The sequence below is a fragment of the Ostrea edulis genome, chromosome 4 (assembly GCF_947568905.1).
Source record: "Ostrea edulis chromosome 4, xbOstEdul1.1, whole genome shotgun sequence".
NCBI lineage: Eukaryota > Metazoa > Mollusca > Bivalvia > Ostreida > Ostreidae > Ostrea > Ostrea edulis.
The window spans coordinates 73,019,799-73,041,335 of record NC_079167.1 but is presented as its reverse complement, the minus strand read 5'-3'; the positions used below and the strand labels follow the sequence as shown (position 1 = coordinate 73,041,335).

General features: G+C 37.4%; 1 protein-coding gene and 1 pseudogene across 1 annotated transcript; both read right to left on the bottom strand.

The window, feature by feature from the left end:
• Nucleotides 1-904: 904 nt before the first annotated feature.
• On the bottom strand, nt 905-3,447 carry LOC125668327 (ZZ-type zinc finger-containing protein 3-like). The gene has a single exon (XM_048902307.2). The coding sequence runs from the start codon at nt 3,352-3,354 to the stop codon at nt 1,996-1,998; it is 1,359 nt and encodes a 452-aa protein (XP_048758264.2). The 5' UTR covers nt 3,355-3,447; the 3' UTR covers nt 905-1,995.
• Nucleotides 3,448-14,478: 11,031 nt separating this feature from the next.
• LOC125668323 (uncharacterized) lies at nt 14,479-16,895 on the bottom strand (annotated as a pseudogene).
• Nucleotides 16,896-21,537: the final 4,642 nt, after the last annotated feature.

The window sequence follows — 21,537 nt, the reverse complement described above, 5'->3', positions numbered from 1 at the left end:
AACCTATAAAAATTGTTCACTTCAGTGAAGTTGTGGAAGTATAGCTTATTCAATACAAAGATGCATGCTCCTATAAAACCTCATACCATACAAGCACTCAACGTGATCCATCCCATAATTCATCATTGGATACCCATGATGCATTGTCTTTCTACGTCTACTCCTCGGGGCTAGAAAGATGAAATGGTCTGGTCTTACTTGATGATGCGTACAAGATCTCAGAGTGAGGATCGAACCTTGATACTTCGATGGTAAGCAGACAAATGGCCCATGTAGTACTCTGAAGTTGAACTTCAGTATCTCGAACACCGATATCTCAGATACATGCACTGTCAAGCAAAGATATTGAGCTCACAGTATATTTTTATGTCCAGTTTGACCTTTGACCATGTGACCTCAAAATAGGGTCATCTACTCCTTGGGATGTACCAGTGTACGAAGTTTGATGTCTGTCAAGCAAAAGGTTCTCAAGATATTGAGTGGACAAGGTCTTCCTATGTCCAGAGTAGATTGAACCTTGGACTTGAAAAATAGTAGAGGTCCTCTTCTTCTCATAACTAACCCACATATGAAATATTACAATCAAGTGATTGGTTCTCAAGATATTGAGCAGACAATATGTGGTCTACCGACCGACAAGTGCAAACCAATATGCCTCTCTTCTTCGAAGGGGGGCATAAAAATGGTGACTAATTAGAAATTTTAAAAGTCTAAGGGGCAAACTTTGATGAAAATGTTTTAATTGACATAAAACTTAAAATTGATCTCCAAGTCATGAATATAAAGAGATACACCTTATTATCAGCCGATTACCTACAAGCACAGCAAAAATACTGAGGTGAGGGTATATACTCAGTAAGCATGGCTAGCAATGATGAGCAAAAATAAAGTCTGGAAAACAGTATTAAAAATTTTCAAAGTTTATTTAAAGGGCAATAACTTAATTGAAATAGATCAAACAACATGAAACTTGAACTTGATCTGTAAGTTGTCATATAAAAAGATGTATACCAAATATTACTTCATTATCTACATTAAAAGACAGCAAAAAAGAGAGAAAAAATCTGGAAAACTTAACAAATTACACTGTATGCCAGAAGGAAAGGGGTAATACTATTTGCCCCCACCATTTCATGGCAGAGGCATAAAAATATTTTAATGCTACCGTTTTGTGATTTGCATTTTGATTGGCTAATGCACTGAGGTTTAATTAAGCAGTTAAACAAGCAAGAAAAAGACAAAAAAAATTGATTGCGATGTCATAATATAGAATGATGAAAAAATATAATGTCAAATGTAAATATTTCATGACATATTTTATCTTTTTAAAAAGCAAAACTTGATGAAATACAACATAAACATCAAGCAAAACTGCATTAGAATGGGAATAACTATCTCCTTTGTCATTTGTGATTGTTGATGCTGATTTCATGACCACAAACATCCGTTTTACCATCTCCACCAACATATTGCCAGTAAAACTATGTTTACAGTTCAGCTGAATCAAGGTCAACAGTCTCTAATAACATAGGAGAAGATAGTTATTCCCAAAATAAAGAAATGAAGTACAAGTGCACACCTCATTGTAAATCATCTGTAAAATATCAATATACACATGTACCTTTCTGTAAGCATGGAATGTGGAATGGTAGGCTCTCAGTGGAGCCAGGAAATGTTTGCTGCATGTAGACCTATTTCCTCTGACATTTGAAACAAGAGGCCATGTAAACAACATTTCACAATTGTTTAAATATATTTCTTAAACATGATTTATTATGCAATATGTACAACAAAACATGTCTTCGGCAGATATTGTTAGACCAACTGCATAAATTATATATATAGATTACAGATTAACCTCTTCCCAACATAAAGATGAACAGACTTTGCATTCAACTTTATTCAAAATAAGCTTCAGAATTTATTCCACCAGATAAAATTCTCTTCCTGTCAATCTACACTCCATTTTTAGGTATGCACGTACTCTCGACTTTTTTAAGTTGCAGGCATGTAGTTGGGGTCCAGGTAGTTATAGCCATCTGGCATGAAGGTTTGAGAATCGTAATCACTATCGATGGATTCTTTGGTTATAGCTATCAGACGATGACTAGAGTTGTGATGCCCTATCTCCACATTCCTGTTTACGCAATTATCACAAAAATCCACACAGTCTTCCTGATCGCAATCCTGACAATGCCACCTAATGCCAATAATTGGTTCACGGTTGCAGCTATCACATTTGAAGCCAGTATGTTGGTAGCTTGCTTCACTTTTTACTTTCAATTTTTGACGTTTCATTTTCTTCAGTTGCACCAGTTCTTGATACTCCGAGGTATGATACAGCTCTAAAGGAATGCTGTCGTCTTCATCCGGCTCATCTTCATTGTCAGAGAAATGGAATCCAGAACTGACAAAATTTTCTCGTGAATCATTGCCGCCATAAAACGACTCCAAATTCTCATCATCAGACATATAGACTGGGGGTTCGTGTGATGTCATGAATGTGGAGGCCTGATAATAAAACTTTTGAAATCTTTGGTGGCGGTGAGAATGCTTTGGTCTGTGAATGGATATGTTTGGTAATCTCCCAGGAATAGGAAGTCCTGCTTTTGCCAGTTTTATGAAGTACTTCTGTACTCGGCTTGCCACTTGAATTGGTGTTCTGTTTCCAAGTGCACTTGCAATCTTTGCCCAGCGTTTGGCTTCAACTTCCTCTGGTGGAAATTCTAATAGAAGTTGCTCTAATCTTTTTTGTTCTTCTGCTGTCCATAACTTGTTGAAGGTTTCTGGCTTGTCCTCTTTCTTTACTCTACCTCGAACGTACTTCACATCACCCTCTGCTTTCATCGATTCGTCCAAATATTCCGGATTGCCAGGCCCCTCGACTAACTGCTTTTTTAATCGTGTAACATGCTTTGGAAAACCCAGACTCGAAAAGTCAACAGAGCTCGTGTATTTCTCCCAGTTAATAGCAGGTAACTCCGCCACCCGCTGTGCCTTCGGTAATCCCAGGTCTGCACCATGCTGCAGCTTATTAACGAAGTCAATGGGGTCTTTCAGAGCGCCATCCATGCATTCATGTAATTTCTCAATATCCGAAATGGCTTGAATTCTTTGTGCCTCTAGCAAGGCTATAGTTTTCAGCATCATGTTATAATCGCTGTTTCCGCGGAATGCGAGATGATCTGACTCAAAGTAATAGGATTCAATATCTTCTTCGGCCCCGTGGTCTCCGTCCATTGGTTCTGTGGAAGATATTCCATTCCAGGATGATGTACTGGCCAGATTTGAATCATCACTTAATCCGTCCATGCTCACATCCTGTGATATAGAATTAGAATCCGAGATGTCCATATGGAGCTCGGTTTACTTGCAGAGAAAAAAGTAAATATTACAAAGTGAAAGTTCCTGACATGTGCAGTGGGTTCGCATAATTGGCGAAAAACAACTCTAAAAATTCACACGAAACAAAAGGAATACAAAATGATCATAAATATTTTGTATTTAATTTTTGTTACAATATAATACTCAAGTGAGCATTCCAAATATATAATTAGATGAAATAAAAATATGTAAAGTTAGCGCGGTACATTATTTTCTTGTGTTCTACATGTACATGTCGATCCCGATGGGAAAATCATGCAAGTAAAAGAAGAAAAAGAAACCCAGCTTTTTTGGTTTGACACATCTACAGTTCATATGCATGCACATATTATATATATATATATATATATATATATATATATATATATATACATATATATTAACCTATGGGTCCATTTTTGTGCATTGATTCTCATAACGTCGACATCATGATGTAAGCATCATGATGACGTACGTTATATAGTTTTCATGCTGTTCAAAAATAACAACACTAGATTTATCTACATGTAAGTTTAAACGACTATAAAACGAAAACTATAAAATATATTGTTATAAAATAAATTGTTCTTTAACCTATAAATCTTAGAGCATCAACTGTGAAAGGCTCACATAGTTTGGCAAAGGGGCCAATTTTGGTACTTTCTGGCTCTAGTTCTTTGGAGGGTTTCTTTCGAGAACCCCAAGCTAGATCATTTACTGGGGGAAAGATCAAACTTGCATGTATCTCAAGGTCTTGTCATAAAGAACAAGAGTGCCTATCTTGAATGGTACGTTTTCTTAAAAGTAGGTAAAGTCCAAGGTTACAAGGTCATAGTATGAAATGAAAGGTCTTACCTTAAAGACCCAATTTTAAGTTAATACCCCCAAATTTTACCTGTATGGTCATCAATGGTAGGCAGCCTGTCAATCAAACTTTTAACAATAGATCTCAGGTGGAGTGACATCTGAAGAGACTGTGGTCTGGAGGGACTCCAGAGAGGTGTTTTGATAAAAATTAACGGCCAATAATTACCGACATTTTTTAGATCTTGAGGAAGCCCAGTATACATAAATTTTGATAGCATTGACCTGTCCACAACTGATATTTTCTCGTAATTCAAAATTTTAATCAAAGTACTGAAAAGCGCTAAGATGACTTCATGAATAGATGTCTGTAATATTAATGAGCAGGAAGAACAGTAAAAAAAACCAAACAATTCATGTGTTATTCTTTATTTTCGCACAACTAAATAATACATTTCCTGTAAGGAAAAAACAAATATGGATTGGAAACAATGTCCTGAAACTTCAACATGTTCAAATATAAACTTTATATGATGTTGTTAAAAACAATGGTCACCATAATAATTTTGGTCCCACCCGGAACTAAAACCCTATCATTGGATCATGAAATTTACAATTCTTATAAAGGACACCTTTTTGAAAAAAACATCTATAATCAGAATTTAGTATCAATAGCATTACAACCGCTGTGGTGGTCTAGAGGTAGAGTGTTCGCCTTGTATGCGGACGGTCGGGGTTCGAATCCCGGCCGCGACAGACCTACAGACTGTCGGTCGTTAAAACAGATAGTGACAATTCCATCGCCAAACCCTCGGCATCTGGTGTGAATGTCATGGGTCCTCGGAGATGGCGTTAAAAACGGACGTCCCGTGTCACAGTAGGTGTGGCACAGTAAAGAACTCTCACTGCTCAATGGCCGTACATGCGTCGAACAAAGGCCTAAATTTTGCAGCCCTTCACCGATCTTGGTTACGTCTCCATATGAAATAAAAATTATCGAGAGGAAATATTTTACACATAAACACTTTATACCCAGTTTGGCCCCACCCATCTTCCCAAGTCAAGGGTGTCTGATCCGCTACTCTCCGACCCCTACCCTGGATCATGAAATGCTCTACATGACTATGCAGGGGTTTTTCTTCTTACAGATGTGATATTGTAGAGAAGAATATTTTTGGATATGTCAAGTTGTGGTAGAAAATGTGAAAACTTGTAATGATAGTTTTCGGTAAAAAGTGTTCAATTGTTATTACGCAACTAACTTATTGTAGTGTTCCAGTTTAATAGTGTATGAAATATTTTTAGAATACAACTAAAATGAAACAAATCAATAGTTTGATACATACATGTATGTCAAATAATAATAGTAAGGAACAAACAAACAACTGGACAAAAAAGACACATACCCTAACTAACAAGTGCCACATATATTCATGTCAAAACACACCAATAATGCAGGTCTATGAAACACACTACATCCATTTCATCACCTCACCAGAAATCATTTAAATACATACATAAACATGCATCTGTATGACTTGTACTACAAAATCCAGTGCATGATTATCTGTATATAGCAATCAAACCATGAAAGTGGAATTATTTTTTGTAATCAATAATGAAGTTGATTTCAATTCAAAATCAGGTTGAAGAGAATGTGAATCCAAATACGTCGGATAAATATATGTATAACTCAAAACAAAATTTAGGAAATTATTTTAAAAAAAAAAGATGTTCATCATACATGTGCAATATTAAAAGCTTTGAAACTGAATGCTGCGTTATCAACAAGAGTGGAAAGAGCTAATTTTTAACATGAAAGTTAGTGCAAGAGTATTTACTAAATCGAATATGATAAATTAGACTAACATATATGCATGGATTTACATTTAAGCATTGTAGTGATTGTTTGTTATATCTAAATCTAAAAAAAAACTCCCAAGAGTTTGTACACAGGTACATTAAACACTGTACTCATCAACATGTGTGTATTGCACTCCTTGTGAAAATGCAAATAACCTTAGCAAACAAGAGGCCCATGGGCCACATCGCTCACATGAGTCACCTTGGCACATATTTGAATATTTTTCCTATATACATGTATTCGCATGTAAAACCTTGATCCCTATTGTGGCCCCAACCTACTCCCGAGGGCCATGATTTTTACAAAATTGAATCTGCACTATGTCATGAAGCTTTCATGTAAATGTAAACTTATCTGGCCAGTGATTTTTCAGAAGATTTTTAATGATTTTCCCTATATATATGTATGTAAAATTTTGATCCCCTACTGTGGCCCCATCTTACCCCCGGGGACCATGATTTTTACAAACTTCAATCTGCACTATGCCAGGAAGCTTTTGTGCAAATGTAAACCTCTTTAGCCCAATGGTTCTTAAGGAGAATTAAAAAAAAAAAGTTTCTATTTATTAGTTATGTAAAACTTTGATCCCCTATTATGACCCCATCCTAACCCTAGGGGTCATTAATTTAACAAACTTGAATCTGCACTATGTCAGGAAGCTTTCATGTAAATGTCAGCTTTTCTGGCTCAGTAGTTTTTGAGAAGATTTTTAAAGATTTTCCCTATATATTTGTATGCAAAACTTTGATCCCCTATTGTCTCCTCACCTCATCTCTGCTTTCAGGTGAGCTAAAAAGCATAAGATTCCCAACTTGTGTAGGAGTTCTAATATGAAAAAAAAAACGTAACAGAAGTGACTCGCAATAAATATATAATATTTACAACATGTAAATGTATAAGCTCAATGACTGATTGATTGATTGTATCTTGCTTAACGTCTCGCTCGAGAATTTTTCACTCAAATGGAGACGTCACCAAGACCGGTAAAGAGCTTCTTTAGGTCTATGCTCGGCGCTTACGGCCATTGAGTAGTGAGGGTTCTTTAGCGTGCCACACCTACTGTGACACGGGGCATCCGTTTTTAAGGTCATCTCCGAGGACCTGTGACATTCACACCTGATGCCGAGCGTTTGGCGATGGAACTGTCACTACCTATTTTAACGACTTAGATCTGTCGCGGCCGGGATTCAAACCCTGGTCTAATCCGCATGCGGGGCGAACGCTATAACCTCTCGGCCACCACGGCGGTATATAAGCTCAATGAGAATCCCAAGCTAGTCATTTAAAAGTTACAAAAGTAATTTTCAAACGGTAATGTTCAAACCGCTGTTAGGAATAACGAAGAGGCATCACGCCAAAAAACTAAATGCATTTTTTTTTAATGAAAAGATCGTTCAACGAAAACAAAATGTGGGGACAGGGAACGACAGAAAAAAACCATGACCCCTTCCCCTCCCTCATCCTTTGTACGTTCGGAAATACATGTAGCATATACATGTACCTGTCATTGTCAATTGTTTGTTTGAAGTACAAACAAATCGAAAACACGATTACTTTTCATTGTGTGTAGAGTGCTGTGGACCGCAAACCATTTTATATTCATGCTTGACACAATGGCAATGTTTATCTAACACTTGTTCTAACTTTTTGTATTTCAGTAAACAGCCCTCGTAAAATTCCAGGCGGTGTTTTGAAGACTTGAAACCGGGGCATTGTCTTCCGTAAATTTGTACCTTTTGTCTTTTCCCTCCCCCAAGACCATTATTTTCAGTCTCATTTTTTGAAACTAAATAACGAAATAAAATTTGATTGTGTTGACGATGATTCTGAAGAATATCTTGGTCGTTTAGAAATAGTAAGGTAAGCCTAAGTTACATCGTTGCATCCTCTAAATTCCTCCATGACCTGCTTACATATATGATCGGGGGATATGTAATCAGTTACGCAATAATATCGTCTCTCTGAGACACCGATCTCTGTCCTTCGCTGTCAAAACATAATCGTGCACAAATTCTTTCTCGTTCACGATCGACGCGGATCAGTTAATTTTTTTACTGTGCTACACACATTTTTACTGTGTTGCACACATTTTTGCTGTGTCGGACAAAATTTTTACTGAGTCGGAACAACAATCAAACCACAAATGGAAAACCCCCATGACTCGTGTATAGCTTAATGACGTGGCATCTAATTATAGATTGCACCATGCAAAAGTATTGATTTTCTTGACCTCTAAGCGCTATGCAAAGGTAACAATGCAAAGGCACCTTAGCCAAAACGGTTTCATGAACAGATTCTTATTCATTTTTAGATTTTGAATTACTTAATAATCACTTTAATTATTACAGACGCAGATTCTAAGGGGAATTTTAACTGAAGAATGACCTGCCTCTTTGTCCCACTTTCCCCCAGAATGAGGACAAAAATGTCACCTTTTTATACATACTTTATCCACTGTCCAACGAACTGTATTTCCGGGGAAAGAATGCCCCTACGGATATGAATGTTATCCCCGTACTAGATCGGTTGCAAAATTACGACTACTTTAAACACGACTTGTTCACTACAGCGATGCTTAAATTTGCCTATAGGTGGCGATAAACCGGAAACGTGATGACGAAAGCAAAATCCAACTGGCGACAATAAACCGCAGCTACGCTTAGCGCTTTAAAAAAGACCCCTGAACAATGCAATTTCAATATAATTGTATTTTCCCCTTCTATATGCAAGGTGAAGATAACGAACAGCGATCAATCTCACAACTCCTACAAGCAATACAAAATAGATAGTTGGGCAAACACGGACCCCTGGACACACCAGAGGTGGGATCAGGTGCCCAGGAGGATTAAGCATCCTCTGTTGACCGGTCACACCCGCCGTGAGCCCCATATCCCGATCAGGTAAATGGAGTTATCCGCAGTCAAAATCAGTGTGCCAAGAACGGCTTAACAATCGATATGAAACACGTCAGACAGCATTTGACCCAATACGAGGTTGTATTGACGAACTAGATCGTTATAACGACCATAGAATTTGCGAAATGCTGACTTCAATCGAGACTGTTGAAATCCCTGTACCATCAACTTGTTTGTCAGTAGCTTACCTCGATTTAAAAACTGACTATACCCAGAACAAGCTCTTGCATATCGAATCAGTTGAGATATATAAACACCATATGCAGGTGATAATGGAATATTGCTACATAAATGTGGGAAGTTGACGATGGAGAAGCTGAAATCATCCCGTTTGTCATACAGTTGAGTTGTTAGTTTGCCGTTAATGTCTACTTTCAATAAAATATCTAAGTATGAAGCAGAAGTGGACGACTCTGTGGTGTCCCTTATTTCGAGCTCACAGGGATATATCAAATCGACATATGAATGGAAGCTATCATTGTTAATAGACAAAACGTCATCGATATATCTAAAAGTCGAATTGAAGGTCACAGCGAGAGATTTTTTCTTCTCACGTAGAAGTTTTTGAATAAATTCTGCTTCATATGAATATAAAAACAGGTCAGCTAACAAAGGAGCACAATCCGTGCCCATGGGAATTCCAACAGACTGTTGGAAGACCTGATCACCAAAGACCACGAAGATATTGTCAATGAGGAACTCTAGCATATTTTTTATTTCAACTTCAGAGTACTTGTGCGTGGAATCAGAGTGGTGTTTAACAAAGTACGTTTTTGAATGACTGATCACTAGATACATGTATTACAAATGACTGAGAGTAAAAGAGAGAAGGGGGGGGGGGTGTATAGACTTGTGTCAGCTACCATTAGGAATACAACCATTATACAATCACTATGACCACAGAAACTCTGCAGACAGCCCGGAGACATGCCCAGTGTATATCAAAACTATACACAACACCCTGCTCTCTTGGTCAGGTAACTTCCAGGTATCATAGATTGATCATAGATTAGCTCCGCCCACAACTAGTGATCCGGGAAGAAACCGTACGGTATTTTTGGGGTCCTTAAGACATAGGAACTATCTACCTTAAATAGTTTAGGAGATGTTGAATAGGCCAGATTTTCAAACAGTAATTTAACTCCAAGGTCAGATGGTCAAACTTCACGGAATTACGAAGTCTTGCCATAAAGAATCTATATACAAACATGAAATAGTTCTAGATATATTTTATTAATGTTTTTTTTAAGAGAAGGCCAAACTCTGGGTTCAAGGTCACGATGTCAAAAGTCATGAAATGAAAGGTCTTGCCACAAGAAATATACATGTATTTGCAAGATATGAAAGATCTAGTACCTTAAATAGTTCATGACAAAAAGAATTGGTCAAATTTTTGATAAAAGGTCAAACGTCCAGATCAAGGTCACAAGATCATACACCATGCCATTGCATCACATGAAAGATCTTGCCGTAAAGAATGCATATACGAAATATGAAAATCCTAGCTTAAATAGTTCAAAAGATATTTTAAAGATGTTTTCCTCTATACCAGCATATGGAATTTTATTCCCCACAATGGCACCACAGTAGCCCCAGGGACAATGATTTGAACAAACTGGAATCTACACTATGTCAGGAGGCTTTAATGTATATTTCAACTTTTCTGCCCAAGTGGTTCTAGAGAAGAAGATTTTTAAAGGTTTTCCTAAAATATTCTCATATAAAACTTTGATCCCCTATATTCTGGCCTCTACCTACATGTACCCCCGGGGACCATGATTTAAACAAACTTGAATCTACTCTGTGTCAGGAAGCTTTCATGTAAATTTCAACTTTTCTGGTTTAGTTTTTCTTCTGAGAAGATTTTTAGAGGTTTATAATCGTAATTCCTACTTCTACCTCATAATATACCTTAGAGTGAAATCGTATATAAAGCCTATTAACCGATGATTCCCCTCCAACAATTGATTCTAGTTTGACCCCCCCCCCCCCCCCCATCCTCCGTTATCTATATATACACAATGGAGGAAATTCGAACCATGAATTATATAGACTATTTATCTCGGATCTATGGTGTATCTTTTTACATTTGTTAAGCTCCAGGAAGCTTAACTACGTGCGTGTTAATGACAGAATATTAATCTATCCACGTTTTAAAAATTAACTAGGCTGAAGCTAGCAGCCACTAGGCTAACCAGCAGCAAATATAGCCATAGAAGCTAGCAGCCAATAAGAAAGTTCGTCAAAGTACTGCGAGTTTTCAGACGGATTGCTAAAACGTAACACATCATAAATCAAAATAGGTAATTTTTCAAACAATTAATCAATAAATTTTTGATTACCGAGTTTCATAATTGAAGGCAATACGCCGGTTTCGAGATACGTCCGAGTTATTTCCCTTTGGAGAACTCTCGTACATAGTAAGGCGCGAAATAATTTGTTTACACGCAGGGGTGGGACAAATACCCATCACTGCGTAAGTGAATGTACTCAGTAAGTTTCTCATACGCTGTTTAATCACCCGAATTCGACTGATACACAAACTAAGCAAGTGACAAGTATTTAGGGAGTAATTAAATACATATAATTCTTATCCTATCACGTTATTTCGTCGGTCATAAGTACCATATCCAAGATATTTCTTGCAAATATGACATTGTTTGTATGTTTCCACTTCGGTAAAACATTTCTTTAGATAATATTGTGTATTTCCCACATTTACATATTTAAAGAGAAGCCACTTTTAATACATTTCATCGTCTTCCTCGTTGGCTGTAGATCCACTCTGTCCCACTTAGACATTCAAAGTTCCACTAAATGCACCCCCTAACGCTATACTTTCCCACCCTAACCCTTTTCCTCAACCCTCAAAAGCTCAACCTTAACCCTCAGACACTTATCTTCAACCCTCAGATGATTATCCTCAGCACTGAAAGACTAATCCTGCATCTTCATACACATATCCTTAACCCTCAGAAATTTATCCTCAGCCCTCAGTTGCTTATCCTTAACTCTTAGACACTTATCCACAACCCTCAGACACTTATCCTCAACAACCTCCATACGATTATCCTCAGTACTCAAAGACTAATCCTCCATCCTCATACACATATCCTTAACCCTCAGAAATTTATCCTCAGCCCTCAGTTGCTTATCCTTAACCCTCAGACACTTATCCTTAGCGCTTAAAAATTATTCCTCATGCAGCCCTCAGAATTTTTTCCTCAGCTCTCAAATGCTTATCCTCAACCCTCAAACTCTTATCCTCAACGCTTAAAAATTAATCCTCAACCCTCAGAAATTAATCCTCAGCCCTCAAATGCTTATCCTCAACCCTCAGACACTAATCCTCAAAGCTTAGAAAAGTCTCCTTAACTCTCAGAAATTTATCTTCAGCCCTTGGATGCTTCTCCTCAACCTTTAGACACTTATCCTCAACAACCAGCTTCCGCTTCTAAATAATTCTCTTCATTAAAGAACATGTTTGTGTTTATGAGTGAAATAAGACAAATGAAAGACGTCTTAAAGTGTTTTTCAGAAATATATCAGGCGTTATTTAATTTCTGTTGAATCCGCATAAATTTTATCTTGAATGACGGAAATGAACGATCTTGAAGAGAATTTGCTTCCGTTTGTCTCAGATATTCCATATAGGCAGATTTTACATCTCTGAAGTTTATACTAATAATGCGGTCCATTATCTCCATTTCTTGTGGACACCATCGTGCTTTGAACCCCCCAGACAGATGCTTTCTCTTTGCTTTCGCTACTTTTTCCTCTTCAATACTTGTCAGAATTGGTATATCATCTATTTTGTCGTCTTATTCCACGTCTTCATTATCGGAAAATGGTGTGCAAGATTCAATCTCTAAGCTACGATAAGAGTTTAATTCTAAAAGACTTATCGGTATCGATTCATGCAATCGCTTCAAATGACAATGTTTTAATTCTGACAAGGAGAAAAAGGATAGCACCTGTGATTTTTGGAGTCGTTCAATTAGTAATCACGTGGTCAATTACATTTCAATGTTTCACAAGAATTAAGATAGCGTGATCTAATTAGATCTTGTGCACGAGTTCAGGAGAATGAATAAAATGTAACTTTATGACAAGAATGCTGTGTTTATCAGAGTGTATCATTTAGTATTTCTATAAACATTAATCCAAATTAGCAAATTTAATTAATCAAAAGTCACCTATAAACACAAAAACGATACAGTCTGAGGTCGTACCTGATTATTTTTCGTTTATTCATATATCAGAAGAAAAACGACGGACAATTTCAACGCATGAGCTTTATATATATGCGAATAGTTAACTCCGTCCACATACAACACGTGATTTTCACTTGACCGTGACGAGATGAACCTCTAAATGAACTCGTAATTATGTTATAACCCTAACCCTAACCCAAAACATTAGAAGCCGTCCTTTTAACAGTAGATAGATATCGCTAAGGTGGGTATCTGATGAAAAAATGAGATCCTTAAGTACTTCCGGTACTGATATATGACCCATCAAAAATTTACAATTTTATCATAAAAATTAATCATAATAAAAAATAACCTCTCTCATTTTAAATAAAGAGAAACTGTCCTTTAGGCTTTCTAAAGAGATCTCAAAGGTTGAACTCTGAGAAACAAATGAGATCCCTAAGTACTTCCGGTACTGAGATATAGCCTATATCATATAGAACTACAGGGTAACTTAGAACTAATGTGTAACCAAACCAGAAGGGTCAGGGTTAGGGTAATGGGTTTCTTTCTCGACGATTTGTTTCGTGAATACTGCAAATACAGGATAAATCATTTTGTGTTTTCACTACCTCAGCTGCAATTTTTCTGGAATACACTGTTTTCAGACAAATAGCTCTGTTTTGGTTATCGTCATTTCAATTGCAAATTTTAACTGGAATAACTGTGATACATCTTTAAATTTTATTTCCACATTTGTATACATAACTACAAGCCAATACATTCTAAGTATTACTTACTAATAATTAGATGTCAAATAAGGCTATTCTTTTTTTTCCCCATTTCTGTCAAAGAATACATTGACAAAGTTTCTTTTCATATACACATTTACAATAATGGCAAATTACTCAATTGCTTTTGATTCCTGACAATTTCATTTCAAATGCTTTAAAGGTTTGAACAGGAATTTTGGAATGAAAGCATTTTGACAGGAATATTTCATATTTCTTGCGAGTGGTGAGTCCTTCAACACAGCACACTTGGTGGAGGTATTCAACCTCCTGCCCGGACCATGTACTGTTTGTCAGTTTTGTAATAAGCCTGCAGTTAACACTCCTCTGTGGTCCAATGTTTTGTCACATACAATGAGGTCGTCATCTTCCCCTATTTTCCTGGTTGCTTCTTCTGTTGCTTTATTCTCTTTTGAACCAAGCTCAGTATCGACCGCTTTCTCTTCTTCTTGATTTTTCACTTCATTGGTCAATTGCACACCAATTTTATGTAGATCAGTAAAGTGTTAGCGGTTGATATGTGGATTCTTTAGATTTAATTTGGCCAACTGTAATTTGGATAAGATTTCTAAGGCAATTAATCGGTTCATGTCTATTTGCAGATCTGCGACAAGTGGAGCCAGTCGATCGTATTCGACACACCAAAGTCTCCATGAAATGACCATGTCAGAGTAATATTTCCGTGGCGGTCATTCTTTTGACTGCTGGAAAGCGTTTCAATTGAAGCTCATGAAATCCAGCCTGTAGGACATCTTCAAGTGGAAGGCTATTTTTCTGCACAATTTTGGGAATACCATATGTGTTTCACTTCTCCTCTTTGATTTCAACAGCTTTACCATGGAATTTAGTGTCACAGCACCGATGGTCTTAAACCTGGTCTTATCAGATTGCATCTCCCTTAAAATATCTTCAAATGTAACGTAACTAACGGCCTTTCACATTTCGTGAAAGTCGTGAAGTAGTGCAATAAGGCAATGTCTGCCGATGACGCCGTAGCTGGCATCCAAATGATCGTGTAACCCATCTGAGCTTAGAATCATTTTACTAACAATCTCAGATTGTGTCCAAATCTCGGGGGGGGGGGGATGCTTCGATCGTTTTGCATGGATGTGGAATACAAGTCTAGTGGCAGAAATCCAAACTGATCCGTTACGCTTCGGCTAGGTGTTAAACAGCCAGGACCCAGATTAATCCAATATTTTGTGCTTTTAGGACAAAGCGGTCGCCCCCATAGCACTTTTTCGCAGGCTAATTCTAATTGATAAGATTGCCAGGTGGTAAGCACATTTCCAGTTCTTTGAAACTGTCTTAGCATTTCTCTGAGTTCTTTACACATTCATATGCCAAGATGTCGTATGCATTTGAGCGTTTGCAGTGAAAAAGGAACCAGCAACGGAACGGTTTATAGTAGTTCTTCAAAATTTTTCAGAACAAAAAGTCTCGAGAATACAGGTGATCAGATGAAAGTGTATCCTGCGATATCACAAACTCAAGTCTGCAAGAACTATTTCTCATCAGCATGAAATTACTCTCTAGAGATGTCGATACGTAATGATCAGCATCCTTTTAAAAAGCGTCTGATGTTGACCTTGGAAAGCACATGCCTCCCCCAATGCATGCTGAGACTGAATTAAAACGGACATTTGGCCTACGATGTGCAATGTCAGCATAAAGTTGAACAAATTGTAATTGGTCAGGAAAGCGACAACAATTTCTTAGAATATCCCATTGGCCTGCCATCTAAATTGCTTCGGAAATTGCCACAACCTGCGAAGGATAAGCAGGTGCTTAGAGTACCTCTATGGCCGATGATCTGCTGTAACCCTGCGGTGGACCACAGGAGATCAACATCACCATCTGTCGATATATTGGCAGCAACATGAAGGGTTGTTCGCAATACGAAATTGCTATTGAAATCAGAAAGTGATAATCCGCTGGTCATTTTCTCTCCGAATCGGAAACAAATGATGGACCTCATGTTCTCAATTTGAGATACCTGGTTTAAGGAATCCTGAAGAGATTTCAATATCACAGAACAATCATCGGGCAAGACAAACAGTCTATGAACATTATCCATGTCATTCTTTTGAAGAGTTCGAGTCGCCTCTCCACGCAAGGCAACATAACTTTGAATTTCTCTCGAAACTCCATAACAAAGTTGGCGGTTTGCTGTCTGGTTTGCACCTTTGATAGAGCTACCGAATTTCTTCGGTGGGTGGGAATTAAACCGATCCAAGATTCCCAACCCCTTTCATAAAATAATTGAAATTCAACACTATGGTAGAAGCTCATCGGTTCACTTTTTCTAAATTGTGTTAAATTTACGTGTTTTTTAAACACTTCTAACTTCCCTTAGACTGGCAGCATCGTTATGTGTCGAACAGGCATTGTGATCGCCTCTAAGAAATTCAATTCTAATACACCCCCCCCCCCCCGTCTCTATCAAAAGAAAAGTGCAGCCATGCATCTCTTTCTGCTTCATCAACTGTTACACTTCGTCCTGAGATTCTTTCGTTTCTCCTTAGAAAAAGCTGCGGAGTCTCAGACAAAGGGCTGTAGATCTTGGCTAGATTCAAATTTTCTAATACTGTTTATGCAAAGGACTGTTCATCATCTTCGGTGTCCATCTGCCAAAAAAATAATATGTGAATAATCATAGGGGAAAACGTTCTACATTGTCGATAACGTATATGGTCACTTTTTGCTGGGAACTGCTGATAGGAAGAATATGACCATAGTATATCTCTGATATTCCCCGAGTATACCCAGATTAGTCCTATGTCTACACTTGGTACACATTGTATATACCCTGGATATGCCCAGGGTATACCCTTCGTATTCCATGAGTATACCCTGGGCATACTCAGGGTATACCCTGGATATTGTCTGTACCTTTCCTTTATACATGTCATATCTAAACCATATATATAAAATATATATACAAACTTAAAATTCATACCTGCATTATCTCCGAAATACGCATTATTTTACATCAGCTAGTAGCATATTCTTTATGCTATGTAATTTGAAACATCTTGCGCTTACAATATCAATCGCTAAGCATGGCTCTAATATTAATTATTATCGAAATTGCATCTCCTATAAAAAGTTCTCTCTCAAATTATGTATACCAAACAAGGGAGTGATAAAACTAAATTGATTGTTACATAAGTTCATAGAGTCGATCTTAAGGCTTATTGAGTCCAAAGGTCAAGGTCAAAATTATATTGAGAATTTATATCACAGTAAGGAATTAATCTTTATATGAAGCGTGTCTCCTCCAAGTATTTCTATTGGGGTCAAAAGGTCAATGTCTTCTAATTATATTCAGAAATATTTCAAATACTATTTGAACTTCAGCAATGCAACTTCACATTATGAGGTAAGGATAATCTACTGTGTTGAATTCAAAAAGTCATGTTAACATTTATAGTGGGAAATAGTTTGGTGATTATATGTCGTGCTATTTGAGATCATTGAGACTTTAGATAAAGTATCTTACAAATGATGACGTTTCAATTTTTAGGTCATGGTCACCAGTCACATTACTTACACGTTAACTGGTATTCGGACAATATTTCATACTGCAATGAATTAAAAAAAACAACAACATAGATTTGCTTCTTGTTTTGAAAGTGGGGTAGGTGATGGGTTACAAAAGCATCAAAGCTAGATCGAGTATTTATTACAACAATCTATACCTTGTGATTAAGCTGACGCTTTTTTAATTTTTTTCCTACTTTTTCTTCTTTTTTTGTTTTTTTTTTGTTTGTTTTTGGCTAGCAACTCCCGTAATGCACCATAGCCTGTCGCTATGAGTCAATGGTCAATCCAAAATACTGATCACAAAGGTGACCAGGTCAAACTACCGATATCACAAAGGTGGCCAGGCCAAAATGTCAGGCAAAAATCGCCATTTTAAAGTTTAATAATAATAATAGAAAATATCTGTCGAAATGTGATGGAAACAGTGACTACCTCTTCATAGACTCCTGGCACCAGTCTAATCTACAGTGAAAACGGATCCTCAGGCGAGAGGGAGAAACTTAAATGACCGTCTGCCGACCGGGATGAGACCCGTGTACTAACCGTTGTAAAGGAGTCAGTATCGAAGACTTGAAGTAAAATCATTAGGAAACCGAATGATGAAAAATAGACTGAATATCTTGTTTCTGAATAACGACTCATCAACGACAGTGGGGTTTTTAGCAAAAAGCATTAACCTTTTAGCGCCATCTCTTTTCCAGGATATAATGAATTTGGGTGTGTAAAAATGGACCTGGAATCAAAGCCCAATAAATCTCTTTTGAAATCCATGCTTTCCAAACGGTGATAAAAATTGTGAAAAACACATTTTCTCCAATTATGTAAACTAATTGCTAGACATATTATTTATTGCGCCCGACAGAGAATGTCTTAATTTGCATTAACTAAAGAAGTTCCTTTTGGATTTATGTCCAAATTGCAAATCTGTCTTGCGTCATTGCGCAACAAATGACTATATGGTTTTGCATGCGACAACAAATAGCGGACCTTAATTATGGCCTGTCTTTCTAATATACTTTGTCCCGCCATTTCCCGCAGACTTTGGCACCATTCCCCCGGATATCGTGTCTGATTACAGACATCACGACAGTGAAGGCGCATGCTTAGTATTGCCGGTGTTGATACCTGCAGCACTGAAAGCTAATGAGGAATCTTCGATTTCGTTTTACGGTTATCTCAAGCATATTGACACGTGTTGTTCATTGTTTTCTACTAGTACTAAGTATTAAGGTTATCCCAAGCATATTGACACGTGTGTTCATTGTTTTCTGCTAGTACTAAGTATTAAGGTTATCCCATGCATATTGACACGTGTGTTCATTGTTTTCTGCTAGTACTAAGTATTAAGGTTATCCCATGCATATTGATACGTTTTGTTCATGTAACAATTAAAGGATATATTGGGACTTCAACAAGGACCTCAGCAACAGTACACCCTACCCAGAGAGAGGGGGAGGGGGTGAATAGAGTAGATTATACCTCGTTTCTATACTAGTACATACTAGGGGAAGTTTATTCCAATTTTGCCCCGAGTCCACATGTAGATGGAGTATACAAGAATAAATGAAGAATATCCTTTCCACAGCCATAGCGTAAAATGCGTAATGGCAAAAAAAAACCCCAAAAGAAACAGATTGTGACCCCTCTGCGTTGGGCCCCAAGGGACGATACCATAATTCGGAAGAGGGAGATGTATCCTATTGTTTGTGAAATTTACAAAGATCTGCTTCTTTTATACGCGACAAACAGAGGACTTTCATTGTTCAAAGCATATTTCCAGATTTACATACCCTTCAAATATTGGACCAGTACAGTTTACACTTTTAAAATAGGCGCACACACAATCCAGGCATCAAAAGAAAGAAAACTACAGAAGGTGACAATAGAAAGGGGAGGACAAAAGGTGGGGGAAAAATACATCCTAGATGCAAATAAAATAAAATAAAATAATAATAGAGAAGTCGCGCACATTTCTAGTGGGAGTGACCCCTTTGGACACACGAGGATTGATCCCGATGCTCATTCTGTAGAGGATGTTCATATAGAGCATTGATTCCGATGCTCATTCTGTAGGATATAAAACATACTTTTCCTTGATGCAGTATGTATTGATACATTGGTTTATATTTTTAGGGGATTTTTTCACACACACGCACACCTTCAGCAGAACATTTTTCAAAATATTCGACTGTTAGTGGTTTGTTTTCATTAATTAATTTGTTAAATAGATAACATTTTTGCTGGGCTTGGATATAGCGTGAAAAAAAACATGGAGGGGGGGGGGGGCATGAGTAGCAAATAAACATATATGATTCTTGACAACAACTAACATCTATGTTACATATCATAGTACATGTACATATATATGATGTCCATTTGATATGAGAGTTTGTGATTAAAATATCTATCAGCTGAGCAGATCTCTTGTCTGACCCCCAGTAAGAATCTCAGATAAGGACCTCACACTCCGTATATACCTCGTGTCTGACCCCAGTAAGTGTCTCAGATAACGACCTCACACTCCGTATATACCTCATGTCTGACCCCAGTAAATATCTCAGATAACGACCTCACACCGTATATACCTCGTGTCTGACCCCAGTAAGAATCTCAGAAAACGACCTCACACCCCGTATATATAGCCCGTGTCTAACTCCCAGAAAAAGTCTCAAATAAGGACCTCACACACCGTATATACCTCGTGTCTGACCCCAGTAAGTGTCTCAGATAACGACCTCACACACCGTATATGCCTCATGTCTGACCCCAGTAAGAGTCTCAGATAACGACCTCACACCGTATATATACCCCGTGTCTGACCCCCAGTAAGAATCTCATATTAGGACCTCACACCGTATATATACATCGTGTCTAACTCCCAGTAAGAGTCTCAGATAAGGACCTCACACTCCGTATATACCACGTGTCTGACTCCAGTAAGAATCTCAGAAAACGACCCCACACCGCGTATATATACCCCGTGTCTGACCCCCAGTAAGAATCTCAGATAACGACCACACACCGTATATATACCCCGTGTCTAACTCCCAGTAAGAGACCTCACACACCGTATATACCTCGTGTCTGACCCCAGTAAGAGTCTCAGATAACGACCTCACACACCGTATATACCTCGTGTCTGACCCCAATAAGAATCTCAGATAACGACCTCACATCTCGTATGTAGTTCGGGTTATGCAGTCATAAACTTTATAAAATGAAGATAAAATGCAATGAAAATAAAATGAAAAAGTCACTTATACACGATAACATAGAATAAAAGCTGAGGAACCTCTAGACGACGTGGTCTCATGAAAAAAAATATGATCAATCAAGTTGACGGTTCAACAGCCATGTGTTTATGATTTCTTTCTCAATTATTCATCAATCAATTTCCAGTATGCTTTAGGCTTTTCTTCATGAAGACATTTGAGTTTCGTATCGGTAGAGGTTGTCTGCATTGATGACTTTTAAAGTGTCTTAGCTACACAATCTACAGCAGTGATTTTTCACAAAAGGATCTCTAGGCTATGTCCATAATTAAGTAGCAAGATCTAATTAAAACCATCTTATTATTACATGTATTAATATTATCATTATTTATACTCTCTGCTAAATTTTATGCTTTTTGAGAGATTTACCAGCTGAAGTCAAGATCATATCAGTAAACTCTTCTGTTTATATCATAATCAATGAAAATCTTTTGACGAAACCAAAACTTTGTATCCGAACAAAGAAGCAGTAAAAGTATGCATATGGGATTTCTATAAGAAGCTATGTAACTAAATCCTTTAAAAAATCGAGATATCTATCTAATTCAGAGAGATGGCTCTTCAACTTAAAGAGGCGTCTATTTAGCTAAGAAAGAAGTCTCTTAAGTTTGAAGAGATATTGCTAGGTAGATATCTCAGATATATATTTAACATAGAAAGATATCTCTTTAACTCAGAGAAATATCTCTTAAATCTTTACCACAAAGAGATATCTCTTCATCGATGTCAATGAGATATCTCTCAAAGTTAAAAAGATATCTCAGTGAGAAAGAGCTACCTCTTTCTTAC